This window comes from Curcuma longa, chromosome 9 (genome assembly GCF_044706935.1).
Source record: "Curcuma longa cultivar G26 ecotype Majalengka, Jawa Barat chromosome 9, ITB_CL_G26_1.1, whole genome shotgun sequence".
Lineage (NCBI taxonomy): Eukaryota > Viridiplantae > Streptophyta > Magnoliopsida > Zingiberales > Zingiberaceae > Curcuma > Curcuma longa.
The window spans coordinates 10,838,456-10,855,258 of record NC_133869.1 but is presented as its reverse complement, the minus strand read 5'-3'; the positions used below and the strand labels follow the sequence as shown (position 1 = coordinate 10,855,258).

Sequence of the window (16,803 nt, the reverse complement as noted above, 5' to 3'; positions counted from 1 at the left end):
TCAATATTTCATTGTTTAGTAGTAAAATATGTATTTTCAGAGCATAGTTGAGTTGGTTACTACGGAACAGACTTATTGAAGTGGACAAGGATCAAATTTTAACGAAGTCGAGAAAATGCCTCCTCCGTAATGGCCAACTATAATTTTTTGATTTACTTTCTCACAAATGATCATAAGATAAATCGTGTGAGATCATTAAAGTGACAGATTCCACACTGTAGTAAAATACATAGAAGAAGAGATTTGAGAATTTCAATCTAAGTATTAATGAATATTTTAAAAGTTGATTTTTAAATATATATATATATATAAATTGTACTTTAAATTTATAATCATGAAGAAACTTATTATTTTCTTTTCAATGAGGTAGATTGATACTTTAATTATATGGAAGTTTAATTATATTATATGGAAGGTAAAACCTAAATACTTTGATTATATTATATGGAAGTTTAATTATTTAAATTAATTATAATAATTTTTTATCATCAATTTTATTTCTCAAAATATAAAAATAAAAAAATAGAAAATAAAAATAATATTTTTTTTATTTATGTTGTCAAAAGAACATTCCTCTTTTAAAAATTATCAAAATAATACCCCATCATAATTTAATAATTTGTATTTTTACAATTAAACTGACCAAAAACCAGAAAAATATTTTAAATATAACATAAAAGGTGAGGGTGTAGATAGAAAAAGAGTTTGTAGAGATTGATATTCTTTAATTGGTTTTCATACCACTCACTTCAAACAAGACTAATTTTTATTTAAAAAAAAGCTAATAATAAACATCCACTTTATTCTTTCAATTTTCAAACTCTATTTTCAAGAACAAAAATCTAAAACTAGACAATTTTCAATTACAAACAAAGTTAGTATCTGATCTGTGACCAACTTGACATGAATTGTAAGCCACTCAGGAACTTATGATCAAATAGCAACACTCGAACATAAATTATCATTACTGAAGCAGTCAAATCTCATTTATTTGTGGAAACATCCAACAAGTCGCCAAAGATCCAAAATATTGCTACTAGTCTACTACAGAACAGTCAAAATCCAATATATTGCAGGTCTTCTTCTAAAGCCTCTTGGATCCAAATAAAAATCAACCAAGTAGTTTACTTGATCTTCTTCTTGGGCCTCAACTGCAAATTGAGAAACAGCAGGAAATAGCTTAAATATCAAGGCATTTTGATCGACAAATTAATAAAAATAACAGAAACATAAATATTGCCTGATTGCTGTGGCCACACTTCTTTTTCCGGCAATTGACTGCCCTTGGATGCAGACGTGCATAACACCTGATGAGATGATGAGATGGTTTGGTTACCAACAGTGGTCTTATAAACAAAAGATTTAAGGGTAGAGATAGTACAACCCACAATTAAATGAATAGAGCATAATGAGAAATATATATGACATCAAACATAAATTTATGTAGTTTCATGTAGTGACTGAACAAAGAAACTTGCAGAGTATCGATTCAAATAAAATCCATACTGTAATCAGCAAATTACAGTACTTCAAGGAATCACCAAATTGAGGAAAACATGAGAAGTTTTTAAAATTTCACAGTTGGTATGGCATTTGGCAGGTCAGAATATTAATATGCCTCAAAAGTTCAGCTCATTAGAAAAAGAGTTCCTTAGCACATCTAATTGATTCATCACCCCTGCCAATTAGCACTGTTCAGTTTCGATATTTTCCATATAGAACATACAATTGAGGTAAATCAAGTGAAAAAAAAAACATATTTTAAACTTGCTTTTGTTTGCGATCAGATCCTACAAGCTATGTCTTCAATTTGACCAAACTGAACGATCTTTGCCAATTTACTCGGCCTGTTCTTTCTTAGAAAGAATAAACTTTTCATAGAAATGGGTCGATATAAACTCATATGTAGATGGTTTCTCTTTTATAAACATGTAATGTATGGATAGATCTTCAACATTTGATAGAAACGTTATCAAAATATCTTCTAAAAAGAACTATAGAGTACACATATATAGGGCTCTAACAAGTGCATTTACTACAAAATGCATGTAAAGGATTAGGGCTTAATGTTTTGCATGTTACACCCGCGAAAATCAACTGCGAATAAATTCAAGGCAGCTGACAAAGTAAAGGAGTGTCAATCTTCGGCCCTATGGCAGCCTCTACTGCACGATAAGGATTGGAGGATTTAAATCATAGTTCCATCCAAAACAACATTAATCAGCATTCAACGAACCAATATGGAATCACACAGGCTCATAAACACAATCAAGAGAAACAAAGCACGAAAAAGAAATATCAAACATTTAAACAAAACAATAAAATGAGGAAATTGCAAGCTTACTTTCTGCAGATCATCTTCTCTTGGTTGTACTTCCTAGCAAGTGCCATGAGAGAAGGCTCAATGATTCCACCTCTCAGTCTCAGTACAAGATGCAGTGTAGACTCTAAAACCCAGAAAACAACCCATGTAACTCGTCGTATTACGAAAAAAGTATGCAAATCCAAGTAAAGATCATAAAAAGCGAACCTTTCTGGATGTTGTAATCAGCGAGGGTCCGCCCGTCCTCGAGCTGCTTACCAGCAAAGATCAGCCTCTGCTGGTCCGGCGGGATCCCTAGAATCACGATAAAATGAGAAACAACTATCGAAATGGATCAACTAAGTCAAGCAGACGGATCCAGAGACGAACACCTTCCTTGTCTTGGATCTTGGCCTTGACATTGTCGATGGTGTCGCTGCTCTCGACCTCTAGAGTGATGGTCTTGCCCGTGAGGGTCTTCACGAAGATCTGCATCGCGCCGGCTTTCCTCGATCGCCTTCTTTCTTCGACGCCACCACCAAAACCCTAACCTTCGAGCCTTTATATAGTGTTCTTAGTTGGGCTCACTGACTAAAATACCCTTTAAAGGCCTGATAGAGTCCGATTCAATTGGGCCGCCGGCCCAAAAACTAAACGGGTACGGATTCAAGTTAAAAAATATCCAAACCCGTTCTTTTATTCACTTCTTTTGTGTTCTTCCTCGGTGAGTCCTGAACTTTCTCAACCTCAAATCCCTCGTTCTGGATCGTTTCCGACGCGCGCGGTGATCGTCGAGGTAGAAATCTGCAGTCTTTTGCTCTTCCATAGGTTTTAATTTGATTACTTTCCTAGTGAGATCGATTAGATAGTAGCAGAAGAAGGATTCCAAATCCTCTTACTTCAGAAGTATTTGCAATTTTTTTTTTGTTTCATTCTGATTGATTGAGGAATTTAAAATGAAAAAGACAAACATCTTTTTTTTTTCAGTTATTTCATCTGCTTGATCCACATTTCCCATTCGTCGGTAGTTCTTGTGCGATCGGCCACTTAGGGCACCCGAGCCGTCACCCTCAACAAATAAAGTTACTAACTTTCTATTTGAATCATCCATTGGAAGCTTGAAAATTCATCCAGTGAGCGAATTGGCTACAGAAATCTTTAATATCAGTTACAGTTTATTATTTTGACATGACATACTTTCCCCCAAAACATGAGAGATTGTTGAACATAGAGCGCTCACATTCTGCAAATGCTTGAATTTCCTTTTGCAGATACCTTATTCTTTTCTAAGAATATAGCTTTTTTGTTGGACAACTGGCTACTACAAATAGAAAGCTTAAGAACTCTTGATCGGATTGCCGGCTTTTATGCAGATGAGGATGAATGACCATCATCTGAAGGAAATGAACCTTTAGGCTGTTTATCACTCTGATTCTTCTTGATCACTATCTCAAGCTCTTCTTCCTTCATATCGGCAAACTGAATCAAATGTTTAATGCTCTTTAACCTGCCGAGATCTCGATGGCTTGCTGGACTTGTCTCTTCTTTGATAATTTCAACTTCTGTGCTTCTGTACCTGGCATACTGGTAGCACAATTTTATGCAGAATAGAACAAGGGCAAGACCACAAACGATACCACATATGAGGAAGAGACCCCAGAAACTACTGAGACTTAGACGGTTCGCTTCTATGTCAGCACCTCCATAAGCACATCTGCCACGCAATAACCATTTATCATGGATTCGCTGGAGTTCACCATCTTCAGACAATGATAGAATTGCAGTAGATAAATCAACTGCAAGAGGAGAGTCCCTTTGGAAAGCCTATTAAGCAGGAAGTGTGTTACCATATTAAAATTGACAAGATATATCAGCAGATAGAAAAGACAATGCAATTGAGATGCTATTTTGTAGATAGTATCTCAAAGAAAAGAAAAGATGAATTAGAAATTTCTATGAATGATTCATTTTGATGTTAAAGGTAGCAATGCATGCATTATTCAATCGAGGAACTTACAAATCCCCATCCATTTTTTGTGAATTCTTGGCCCACTATCCTGAACTGGCAGTAGGTGGACAAGAACACCTCAACGTATGGAACCTCATCGACTATGGCTGCAACACCTCCACCCTTTGGTCCAAGCTCGAGCGCCCTAGCATATTGTTCAGGGGAGTTCAAAGGTACAAGCCTGGACTCAGCAATATTGAGCTCTTCTATCATATAGTTTCTTGAAAACTTTCCTTCCTGGTAGCCGATAGGTTCAGAGCTCGAGAGCAAGCTATCAAGCCCTGTGATCCCTGATGAAAGCTGTTGAACAGTGAGGATGGATGTCAAGCTTGCTGTGTAGCTTGAAGTGATGATCAGGACTACAAACATCCACACTATCAGCACAAAGCGGCCCAGCGTACTAACTGTGTTCTCTCCTGAACAATTTCCAGACATAAAATGAACTAAATCATAAAGATGGATGAATCAATTGTGTGGGCTATCGAATGGAAAGATCACTTACTGTGGGCAAAAAACATTGTTGAGAAGCTAAACCTGCAAGTGTACAGGTCAGTATCAGATGACTCATATACCATGCAATTACCTTAAAGAAAATAGCTAACAGAACTTTATATGAAACAATGAAACATGCTTTTTACAAATGGACTGTGCTCTATGTTAGATCTTTCAAAAGTTCTTTTACTGAGTAGCTGATAAATTTTATCATATACATGGTCAGTCAGCAGACATATTGAATAGCAATATAAAAACATGACAATAATTGAACTCTTATGTGGTGAACTTATGATAGATGACCTCCAACTAGCTAATTATGTATATATATATATATATATATATAAACGGCTCAAACAGATAGTGTATCACTAAAAGTGTCAATTTTTCGAACTAATGTTGTTGCATTAGATGTGTAGCAAATTAGTGACACTTACCAGAACATTGTTGCTATCTGTCTTCTAGGTTTCCCTCGGAACTCAGGGTTGATTCGATGTTCAAGAATCCAAACAACAACCCCTACAACAAAGAAGAAAGCTCCTGTGGCACACCACATTTCAACTGTGAATGGCTTCATGAAAGCCCAAGCACTCGAGCTCTCCTCCCTAACCCGGGTAACTATTACAAGTCCTGATTCAGCATATGGCTGTGTGAAATCCACAAGTCTTGTCCTGTTCCTCACAATGGCCAGATCCCCCACCACAGCATCAAGTTCCTAAAAATAGAGTGTGTTCAGCAACCATGCCGCTGATGGATCATAACAAAAGGGAAGTTACAAGATTAAAAACTATAAGAAACTCTCACATTTCTAGCAACCATTCTGACAAGCTCGTCGTAGTTTGGATTCTTGGAGCCATCTCCGATGAGGATGAACTTGGATGGAACCGGGTAAGGCAGCCGTTTAATCGCGGCATTAAATACTTCAATGCAGAGCCCACTTAGATTGTCAGGGTCTGAATTGTTAGTAATGAACTGCTTGAAGCTAACTTTGTTGGGCACACCAATTCTCAAAGACTTGCCATTGTTGGGGAACACCCACCCACGGGGCTGCGCTGTGATCTGGCCGGGCCACACCACGGCATAGAGTTTCTGCGTGCCATCATTGGAGAAATTCTGTGGTTGCTTGTACAGAATCTCAGGAGCAACAACTGATAGCCTAGAGTAGTTTGACCAATACCCGATCAACCGTGACCCTGTTCCTCCTACATTAAGGATGTCATAAGCTGGTTCAACCAAGTTGCGGTCCGAGTCAAACTCGATCCGACCGATCAAGCCGGTAAAGTTGGTGACCAGCAGCTGCCGAAGCAACTGCTCACCGCCGGTGAAGACTTTGAGCGTCGAAAGGCGAAGAGTGCTTCCCTTTGCATCTTGCAAGCGAGGGTCATCTGTAAAATTGATTGTTCCACCTGAATTCAGAAATTGATCAATGGCTCGAGCTGTTAACCAGATCGAGTCATAAGCATATCGACCATAACTGATAAGAAATCTCTTCCTTGGATCAGGTTGTATTGTGTGCTGGCGGAGCATGATGACTCCTTCCACAAGGCTCAGTGTGCTGGAATCAACGTCACTAATTGAGTCCAAGTTAGAAGAAAGCCAATCTGTAGCAATCCATACATAGCCAGCAGCCATCATGCCAAGGTCCTTTGCAAGGGAGAACACATTTAGACCAGAGTCTGGGTTGACATGGACCACATAGACCCGAGACTCCATCATGTTGACCTGGACCAGGAGGTTGTTGATCACAGTGGAGTCCGCATGTGGTGGGAAGCCAGCCTTGTACCCGATCTTGGATCGCTTTTTGGCAAGCGCATCGCCGAGGGCAGTGATGCCGCCGCGGCCATAGTCATCATCGACAAAGATGGCTGTCACCTCACGCCACCCGAAGTGTTCAACAAGGTCGGCAATGGCGTTCATCTGGAAGGCATCACTGTGGGTGGCACGGATGAAGTATGGGTACTCTAGGGGGGAGAGGGTTGGGTCGGTGGCGGCAAACGACACCAACGGGATGTGGAGCTCATTGACAACATGGGAGATGACATGACCGATGCCAGAGGACTGTGGCCCAACGACCGCGATCACATGCTTCTCCATCAGTTGCAAGGCTGCAAGGAGATTCAATTGAATAAGAAAACCAATTGTGAAGCTAAAAACACAGCTATTCATCATTAGTTCACCTTCCATTGTGCCGACAAAGCCACTGCAATTAGTATCTTGTGGGATGACATTGAGTTTGATCCCTGCAAGGATTGTTGAGTCCCTATTGACATCCTCCACAGCTTGCTTAATTGCAGCCATTGCAGCTCTTCCAATGATGGAATTGAAAGTGAGCAGAGCACCAATGTTGACCTCACTTGGCTTGGAACCAGCAGCAGCAGCAGCAGTCTGTGCCATTGTTCCATTTAACCCAAGCATGAAGTAGAACCAAGCAACCAGCAGTGGTGGAGCCAAGCCCATACTACCTTGCTGCACAAAGTTCAATGCAAATAATAAGGTACGATTGGTAATGAGAGAAAAAAAAAAAGAGAGAACTTTATTAGAGGCCATGAAACCTGGTTTGATTGGAAGAGAGTGAAGGTTGTGAGACCAAAGGCTGAAGTAAAGAATTCAATGCCTGCTTGCCCTGTTATATGCTGCACTGCTTCAGAGAATCAGAATCACCTTTATAAGCTTGGCAAAGAAGGAAAGAAGTTGTCTGAGCTTCAAGAAGAAGATTTTTTTCTTCTTTGTTATTATGTTTGAGCTTCAAGAAGAAGAAGTTGCTTGTGCCAGGGCAAAATTATTGGCAACAGTTACTGTGTTTTTGTTGTTACTGTTGTTGGGATGAATTGGTGATCAGAATTGGTCTGCGAAGGAAAACTCGTACGAGAATGGGCTCGATGGAATCCAACATGAATGCATCAGTGCAAGTTAGAAGTGAAAGATGGTTGATTAAATGAACTACTGTCAGTTTATCGCTACCGATAAACTTCAGAGTGTTTGTGGTGATAGAGTACCACATATATGTTGGTGACTTTGAAAGGTTGGTTCTTGGGGTTGTTAAGGTAACAAAGTGATACTGATGTTATTCATTTGTTGTACCTAGAGGAGGGTTTTGGGAAAAGCATAAAAAAACTCTACAATTCGATACATGTTTGCTTATTCTTTTGCACGATTATTGGTTACTTTAGTGTTCACTTGTCAACAATAATCACGAGTGCACTCAAACTATGTAGTAGTTAGTTGATTGTTCATGGTCACTAGTTGAGTTCCACATTCTTAGTGCACTCATATCAAGCTACATATCAAGTCTTGACTAGTTAGGACTCGCCGATAGAGGCTAGTTTCGAGAATCATCTTTAACTCCACAATGCGGTTATGCTCACAAAGTTACTCGTCTAATTTTGAGAAACAAAATATAGCCGAAACACGCGAGAAGTGTGGAACAAAAATAGAGAATATTTATACTTGTTGGGGAATTTATAGTTATTTTCAAGTATATATTCTCATTTAATGGGTGTCAAAAGAGAAGAAGAAGAAGAAGAATAACATGCCATTGGATTAGACAAGAAAGCGATCACCATTTTGCTAAGTGATGCATGTTTAATGGACAAGAGAAGATTTGCGTGTTTCAATTTCAACTCCATGCTAATTTAACAAGAAATAAAATTAAATATGAAATTTAAATGAAACTAAATGGAGGTCCAAATAGATTGTTTGAGGGTAGAGGTGAAATTAAAAATTCTAAACTAATAAAACTATTATACAAATTTAATTTTGTGTACCGAAATTTTCATATATTAAACTTTATTAAATTTGTATTATTTGTATAGGTTTTTAAATTTACTATCATTTTTCATTCTTAAAATATAAATTTATCCAACTATTTAAATTAAAATTTTAAAATATGTATTCTAAATTCAAAGGAATAAAAGAGATATTTTAATGATTTTACAGATTTAGAATAACTATATATTTTTTTAAAAAATTCAGAGAGAGAGAGAGAGAAAAGATATTTCGACTATAATATATAGTACAAAACATGTGTGACATGCTTTTTTTTTTTGTTATCATATTTTTGTTTCTTTTGCCTTTGAAGATTCTCACAGCACAAGGAATTAAATAACAAAAATTTAAATAGAATCTAATTCTAATTATTGATGTTGAAAATCTTTTGCCTTTGAAGATTCTCACAGCACAAGGAATTAAATAACAAAAATTTAAATAGAATCTAATTCTAGTTCTTGATGTTGAAAATCACACACGCGCATATATATAAATGGTAGTTTGAGGTGCCTTTCGTAATAAACAAAGTGAGATGCCCCCACCAAGTTGACTCAATCCCAAGGTTGCACAAGAGCTAGTGTCAAAAATGAACCCGATGAATCGATTCAAAAATTATTGAATTAAAATTGAAGATTTTTGGATTTAGATCCGATTTGGGTTAATGATTTTGAATTGGATTGGATTCCGTTCAAATTGACAATAATGAAACATTATCAAATTTTATTTTAAAAATTAAAATATTTTAACATAATATTAATGCGATAATAATAAAATATTAAGATAAAAATAAAAAATTATCAAAGAAAATAACAACAAAAAAAAAATCAGAGTTATTCATGTTGGTAAGATTTGCGAATTCAAATTCAAATTGAAGATTTTCGAATTAAGATTTTTTACATATCCTTATTTCTACCTGATCCCAACCTACAAAATTGACACCCCTAACTAAAACCCTATCATACAATAGCTTCTTCAAAGACTAAATTACGAAGAAAGCACTTTGAAACATAATAGCTACACTAAGACATCTTTACCTTGCCATCAACGTAAATAAGGATGCGAGTGCAATTGGCCAATACACAAATCAGATAATAGAGAAAATGACACGAATCCATATGAAAATAGATCAAATAAATAATTGAATAGTTATTCATATGAACTGGAGGTCCACATAATTGAATTGATTATGATTTGATAGATTTATTGAAGTGGACAAAGATTGAATCTCGATAAATCAAGTCAATGTCCTCTCCCATCGTAATCAACTGTAGCTTCTCGATTTATCTCCTCATAAATGATTATGGAACCAATCGTGTAAGACCGTTGGGATAACGGATTTCATAAATGGAGACCTATAAAAAGGACCAAGAACTATTAGTGGTGCTTTTCGGTAAAAAATAAAATAGAAACTAAGGGTGGATTTTGATAAATTGCCTTAAACTTATTATTTTTAATTAATTAAAGAAACACCATCCATGTGTTGGCGTTCCCTGTCCCGTAAGCTGCAGCGGATCGCTCTCTTTCCCATGGAAGTTGCAGCAAGCCGCCTCCCCGAGATCCTTCCTCCCAAGGCCCCGGAGCCGCCTCCCGACTCCGATCTCCGCCCTCCCCGGAAGCCCCACCCCCGCCACTAGATCCACGGCCCTTTATTTCAGAAAGGGCGGCTTCACTTCCGGCGGAAGGAGGGTTCTACTTCATCTAAGAAAGGATGATTTACGAATTGCAGAGTGAAGTACCTGAGAACCATGCTGATTGCAAACAACTAGCCCATCCGTTCTTTCAACTGCTACTTTCATCTCTGCAACACCAACCTGCATATATATCCATAAGCAAGAAAATCATTTCAGTTCATCAAATTTATGACAGAGATTTCCACAAGAAAAATTCAGATGAAAAATACAATTTAACTCATTTGTCATTTTTGAGGGATCTTCCAAATTAAGAACACATGAACGATAGAGCAATTTAAGGTGCTATAAAGAAATAACTTGTTTTCTATCATAGTGCAGTTATGGTCTAACAAGCAAGGACTATATCTTTAACAGTATGAATCATAAGGAACTGGAACATGATATATTACATGTGGTTCCTTATCGAATACTTCAAACATATATATGGAGCATTTACTTCAAGGTTTACGATAGAATCAACATTGCATATTGTCAAGATATGTTTTAAAACATTTTATAGAATACTAATCAGTCAAGTTTCAAGGCAAGTGTTAACTACAACAGATTGCAATAGTAAAAAATTTAGGTTCTAATCTTATGTTCATCGCATACTAAACAGCACAGTGCATGATCATAACAATCGACTACATGTACCTTCCAAATAATATTGTTTTTTGCCAATGAAATGGGAATGCAGCTAGGAGAATGAACAGACTAAACCTGATCAAGCACTGAAAGCAAAATGATCCAGGACATGGCCCTGGTTAACCAGATGCTTTGCAAGATTATCATAAAACTTGATGGCTTTGTGGACATGGGGAGCAGCTTCTTTATCAAGGTCTTTATGTGAATGCACTGGCTCTGATAGGTCTTTTGACACAATCTGCAAGTGATATATATATGCTACAAGTTCTAGTTAACAGAGATTCCAACCATACATTAGAAATTTGAAAGAAAAAATATATATATCAGAAAGGATCAAAATAGCATGCCTAAACATTTATCTAGCACGTTGCAGTCATATTTCATCAAACAAAAGAATTACAATCATGTGCAGATGAAACTAAGGGGAAAAAACTGCAAAACACAATTCACACAGGCCACAGCAAACAAGTGGTTATCTCTCCATGAAATGTAATTAATCGATAACAGATGTACATTAGGAAAAGCACCTGAACCTAATAGAACTGTGACAGATGTTAGTCGATTTTCAGTTCTAGACCACAAAACAATTTGATTCCAGACAACAATAGCCGCGGATTACACTCAATAAGTATATAAGCAATCGTATAAACATGAAGGACTCCAGTTATAAGAACATATTACAGCATCACCATTGTTGTCATCATCATCAGCATCACCATTGTTGTCACAATTTGATCTCTGGGTTACTCCATCTTAACAAAATAAGATACATCACTTGTGCCAAAAAGGACAAAGCATATCTAATTTAAATATTCCAACATCAAGGGAGTAAAAAGGACTATGAAAGGAAGCCAGGAATATTACCATTCCAGGGCCAACTGTACACGGACCCCCAACTCCGGGCACCAGTACCAGCAACACATGTTCCCCAGTAAGCCAGCTGCGACGGTAAGTGCAACTCCAGTGCAACGCAGGGGCCGATCACCTGCCTCCCCAGACCAGCGATCTAACTGCAGCTCATCTAGCAACTGAAATGAAACAAAAATCGGAAAGAAGAGAATATCAGCAGAAGATTAGACATCAAACAATGCCCATCACACTCGGATGCAGGAAGCAAGAATCTATTGACGAATGTTGAAGGGTGGTGCAACCCATTAGCCTGGTATCCTTTAGAATATCCTGGCGCCCCAGAAGCAACAGAGCCATGTCGAACACCAGCAGACGAAAGCCCCAACTGTTTCAAGACCTGCTCTTTCGTGAAGTCCTCCGTCCCGTGGAACACGTAGACCTTCGTCAAATCAGCAAAGCCTAGTTCGTGGAGGTGGACCTGGGTGCCGAAGGTGATCGGCCTCGCGACGCATGGCGGACTTGAGTCACTTGACGAAACCAAGCTCCTCCTCTATGACGCAGGTGTCAAGAACGAATAAGAACACGGGAGGCGGCGGCATGGATGGGAGGGGGAGCGTACTCGATCGTGGTGCACTGGGGGTAAAGCTCCGCCGGGTAGTCGGTATCGCTGATGCCGGAGTAGTGGGGAGGGAACTGGTTGCCGGAGAAGCAGAGAGGGCAGATCCAGATCTTGGCGCCGACATCGACCCTCCGGCGACGGAGAGGGCGATCGAGCGAGTCACGCGTGGAGGAGAAGATGAACACAATGGGCTCCTTTAATCGAGTCGAATTGGGCCGGCCCATTATAAAATTTAAACCCGATTACGGTCCATTAAAGGAAAATTTTAATTTACTACCAAAATTTTGTTTCCAGTTCACGTCGCCTTCCATAGTTTTCAAATTCTCAAATTGACACCCTCAGAGCTTAAAATGCTTCCAGTTCACGTCGCCTTCCATAGCATTGAGCTAAAGCCTCAAGGAATCAAATCAGTATGCGATACGATAAAAATGGAGGGAGTTAGCAGAGCAAATGCTTGTTTATAACTTGGGAGGGAGGAGTTCTTACATCAGAAACTTCAGTTTGCAGTTGTCGCATGGTCATGGCGAACAACGGATTGAAAACGAGCAAGCTCAATGATGATCAATCATGGTTTATAGTATTTCGTCGCCACGAACGGCATCTTGGTAATGACAGCATCGTTGGACTTGCCGCGAATGATGATCTTGAGTTCAGTTCCCGGCTTGTGGAGGCCTGACTTGACGTACCCCATGGCGATGTTCTTCTTCAGGCAGGGACTGAAGCCGCCACTCGTCACCTCTCCGACCTTCTCGCCGTCGCTGCTCAAGATCTCACTGTGGCTTCGCGGGGGCGGGCCTGTCGAGAAGAAACCGACACGCCGGACTGGCGGTCCTTCCTCGAGCTGCTTCAGAATCACGTCGGCGCCCAGGAAGCCACCTTCTTTTCTTCTTCGTTTGCCGATCGCCCACGAGAGGCCGGCCTCCACAGGCGTGGTGTGCTGCTCCATGTCGTTCCCGTAAAGACAGAGGCCAGCTTCGAGGCGAAGACTGTCACGGGCACCTAATCCCGTCGGCCGTACTTTCCCTTCAGATTTCTCCAGGATGGCTTTGGCGAGATCTACGGCATTCTCCGATGGAACAGAGATCTCGAAACCGTCCTCGCCTGTGTAACTGAAAATTTCAGGAAGATGAGATCACGCAGTGTCAAACTTAGAAAGCTCAAGATACAAACTTAGAAATAATTATGGAGATGTAAGAGCTTAAGCTACAAGCAAAATACGAAAGATTCATAGAATAATTCACTGTTCGACGAGTAATCTTGAAAAGCAATACAAGTGTTGTATCGTAGATCAGAATTTTATCAGATTCCTTTACTTTGACAAAATGATGATACAGCAAAGCAAGCATTGCTCTACAGCTTAAGATTTCTTACAAGGATTAGATCACTGAATGCGCAAAATCAACTTTATCAGTAACAAAGACTACTGGCAAATGATCATCTAACACTTCCCTTGAACAGAGAGGTGCATATGTTTCACCTTGCATCAGCAGTTTAAAGTAAATTTCGATCTTTGTAAACAGCCAAGGAATATGGTTGTTGCACTCACTCACAGGTGGGTGATGATGATGTAGGAAAGAAGATCCAATTACTTTCTTTTCCTCGAAACACATGGTTCGATGCCTCGACTTAAAGATCATTTAGTTATCTCTCTTAGAAAAATCAGACTCTGATCTACTTGTTTGGCAGTCAGGGCATTCCTAATGACCTTGACAAGCATTCTTGCTGAGTTCTTTTGTTGCACTATTATTATGATAGAACACCATGTATAAACAAAATAAAGGTAACATTTTCGGTACACAGAAGGTTAATACTTTAAAACCTGAAGAGAAAATGTACCCGGTTCTTGTGAGGAAACAATGGGATCCATGGATGTCCAATATGTGGAAGTCACTGAAATAGATTTTGCTGAGATCCACCTTTGTCAACAACTGAAGAACTGGTGCAGCAAGAGGGCCCTAAGTTTGTCCAAGAAACAGTGAAAGCCAATTTGGAGTTAGCGAGACGAGGAAATTGACCGAAAAACAGTATGCTTAGAATACTTAATATGACAGTTATGTTAGCAAGTGGTTTCGTAAGGATATAGATAACATATGCTTAGAATATGAGCAAAAAACAAAAAGAAATGGAATGTTGACAGTTATGTTTAATACTTAATATGAAAGCAAGAAGAGAAATGAAATCATACTTATAATATGAGCAAGTGAAGGCATTAAAGATCAACAAACACATATCGTTCTTGAAGTTGATGCCCCACCTCATAATAAAGTTGACAACAAAACAATGTCATATCTATCACAATGTTTTAATTTTCTGAATTCTTTATGGTACACTGGCCATTTGATTGTAGTAGGTAGGTCACAAATTTGATGGACAAATGAATGTGATATCAGATTGCAACAATATGCTTGCTTCAATGAGCATTCGACAATCTTCTCCTTCTTCCTAATTGGGAGTTCAAGAATGGCATTTCGCATGCGCTATTTCATCAACCAAAGGTAGAATGAAACCCTGAAATCTAAAGTAATTTGATTGTGTTTAATGCTCACATTGCATATGATGCCCATGCAATGTACAGAACTGAAACACCAACCATCACACAACTGATCGACCTCTCTACATTTGATTAAAAGCTTGCACAAAGGTGAATTCAGATGATTGCCAACCTCGAAATGACAATATGACATAGATCACTGTTTCATGATGAAGAATGAGTAAAATGCTGACCAAGAACATCCCCTTTGATGAACTAGATGAAAACACAAGTAATAGAATCTCAGAGAAAGGGAAATCGTTAAATGTATGGACTGATTTCTGTAAGAATCTAAATCAATCACAGAAGGAAGAAATTATCATCAGATTTATGGCCTTAAAATCGACCTGGAGCAGATCTCGAATACCTGGAGGGCAAGCAGCGACCTTTCGTCGTGAATGTGCCAATCGACCACCCCTCCCTTCTTCTTGAAAGCGTCCATATGGGCGCCGATGTGCGCCAGGTCCTTGTCCCTGCATCCGGCGTTCACCACCAGGTAGATGTGGTCGTCCTGCACCTTCGTCACCACGGAGTCATCGATGGCGCCGCCGCGCTCGTTGGTGAAGACGGTGAGCGAGCCGGTGCCGGGGCGCATCCCGGCGATGTCCGCCACGACGAGGGTCTCAAGGAAGGGGATGGCGTCGCGGCCGCGGAGGCTGAGGCCGCACATATGGGAGACGTCGAACAAGCTCCCGGCGGCGCGGCAGTTGAGGGTGGAGTCCATGATGGAGTCCTTGTACTGGAGAGGCATGCTCCACCCGGCGAAAGGCACCATCTTTCCGCCGTTCTCGACGTGGAAATCGTACAGCGCCGTCTTCTTGAGTTCCGCCGGCTCGGCGGCCGGGGCGGTGGCGAAAGTGCGGGCTTTGAGGGCGGATCCTGGCTTCGACTGGGCGATGCGCCGGGAGAGGCATTGCCCGAGCTGCCACAGGCCGCCTCCTCTCATCTCGGACTCGGATTGGGTCGGATTGGAAGGGGAAAGCGGGGATCTGACAGAAAGGAAGCTTGACGGAGGGATCGGAGGAGAGATTGGAGAGAGATTTATATGTAGAGGAGGAGATAGAAAGAGAGATGGATTGGGTGGAGGAGGATTCCTCGATCCATTGCGGTGCGGAGGCAAGGGATGGGTCGTGAGTGGCCGCCATTGATCACTCTGTGTCTGTTCTTCAGCTCTGTTTTTTTTTGTTTTCATTATCCAAAAGAAATGTTTTAAAAACAATTTATCTGGAAAATAATGCAAAAGGAGCAAATTGAATATTGTAAATATATTTATTTATCATTTAAAATTTAATATTGTAAATATATTTCATTCGAAAGGTCTAATGATTTCATAGTGATCATTAAGTTAAATTAGGGTGGTAATTGTTGGATCCATGTAGATCGGTAAGAGGGGTGTAAATTATCCTGGTAAATAAAATTGAATTTCTTACAAATTTTACAATGATAAATATTAGTTTTAACAATTAAATAAATTTAACATAAATTAAATAAAATAAACCTGATAAAAGGCGAATACAATATAAATAGATGGTTGTAAGTCAAGGCGATTGAAGTTTATTATCAAAAACTCCTTGTAAGCGGAGAAACCTCTTACAGATGTTTGTAGTGCAAGACGGAAGCTAAGAAAAAATATTACAATTGAAGTGTTATTTTTTTCTTTTAACTTCTAAGCCTATTTATAACCTACGCAAACTAATCTTGACCGTTTAATCGTAGATAGGATTTGATATTGATCTTTGATTTTTTGATAAAGGATAAATATTATCCTTTTAAAAAAATAAACATTTATTAATGTTTGAATCATCCTTGATTAAGAATAATCTCTATCCTTAATTTGACTGATGATTAAAAATTGAAACGCACATTGAAGCCACATCAAATTTTGACTTAGTCAAAGTCAACAGAGTTAGCTTTTTTTAGAAA

At 39.2% G+C, this 16,803-nt stretch overlaps 3 protein-coding genes and 1 non-coding gene across 4 annotated transcripts; all 4 read right to left on the bottom strand.

The window, feature by feature from the left end:
* Positions 1–936: 936 nt before the first annotated feature.
* On the bottom strand, positions 937–2,833 carry LOC141834883 (ubiquitin-ribosomal protein eL40 fusion protein). Its single transcript, XM_074722272.1, has 5 exons — positions 2,695–2,833; positions 2,531–2,617; positions 2,345–2,447; positions 1,241–1,307; positions 937–1,151 (listed from the first exon to the last, which is right to left on the bottom strand). Exons 1-5 carry the CDS (start codon positions 2,795–2,797, stop codon positions 1,125–1,127), a joined length of 387 nt encoding a protein of 128 aa, XP_074578373.1. The 5' UTR covers positions 2,798–2,833; the 3' UTR covers positions 937–1,124.
* Positions 1,592–1,687, bottom strand: LOC141835450 (small nucleolar RNA Z266). The gene has a single exon (XR_012602391.1). It is a non-coding gene; the product is annotated as a small nucleolar RNA Z266 (small nucleolar RNA).
* A 570-nt stretch (positions 2,834–3,403) lies between the features above and the next one.
* Positions 3,404–7,384, bottom strand: LOC141834684 (glutamate receptor 3.4-like). Its single transcript, XM_074722019.1, has 7 exons — positions 7,355–7,384; positions 6,980–7,268; positions 5,607–6,907; positions 5,240–5,517; positions 4,813–4,844; positions 4,320–4,726; positions 3,404–4,126 (listed from the first exon to the last, which is right to left on the bottom strand). Exons 2-7 carry the CDS (start codon positions 7,257–7,259, stop codon positions 3,668–3,670), a joined length of 2,757 nt encoding a protein of 918 aa, XP_074578120.1. The 5' UTR covers positions 7,260–7,268; positions 7,355–7,384; the 3' UTR covers positions 3,404–3,667.
* A 5,386-nt stretch (positions 7,385–12,770) lies between these two features.
* On the bottom strand, positions 12,771–15,926 carry LOC141834388 (aminomethyltransferase, mitochondrial-like). Its single transcript, XM_074721742.1, has 3 exons — positions 15,248–15,926; positions 14,187–14,305; positions 12,771–13,459 (listed from the first exon to the last, which is right to left on the bottom strand). Exons 1-3 carry the CDS (start codon positions 15,824–15,826, stop codon positions 12,916–12,918), a joined length of 1,242 nt encoding a protein of 413 aa, XP_074577843.1. The 5' UTR covers positions 15,827–15,926; the 3' UTR covers positions 12,771–12,915.
* Positions 15,927–16,803: the final 877 nt, after the last annotated feature.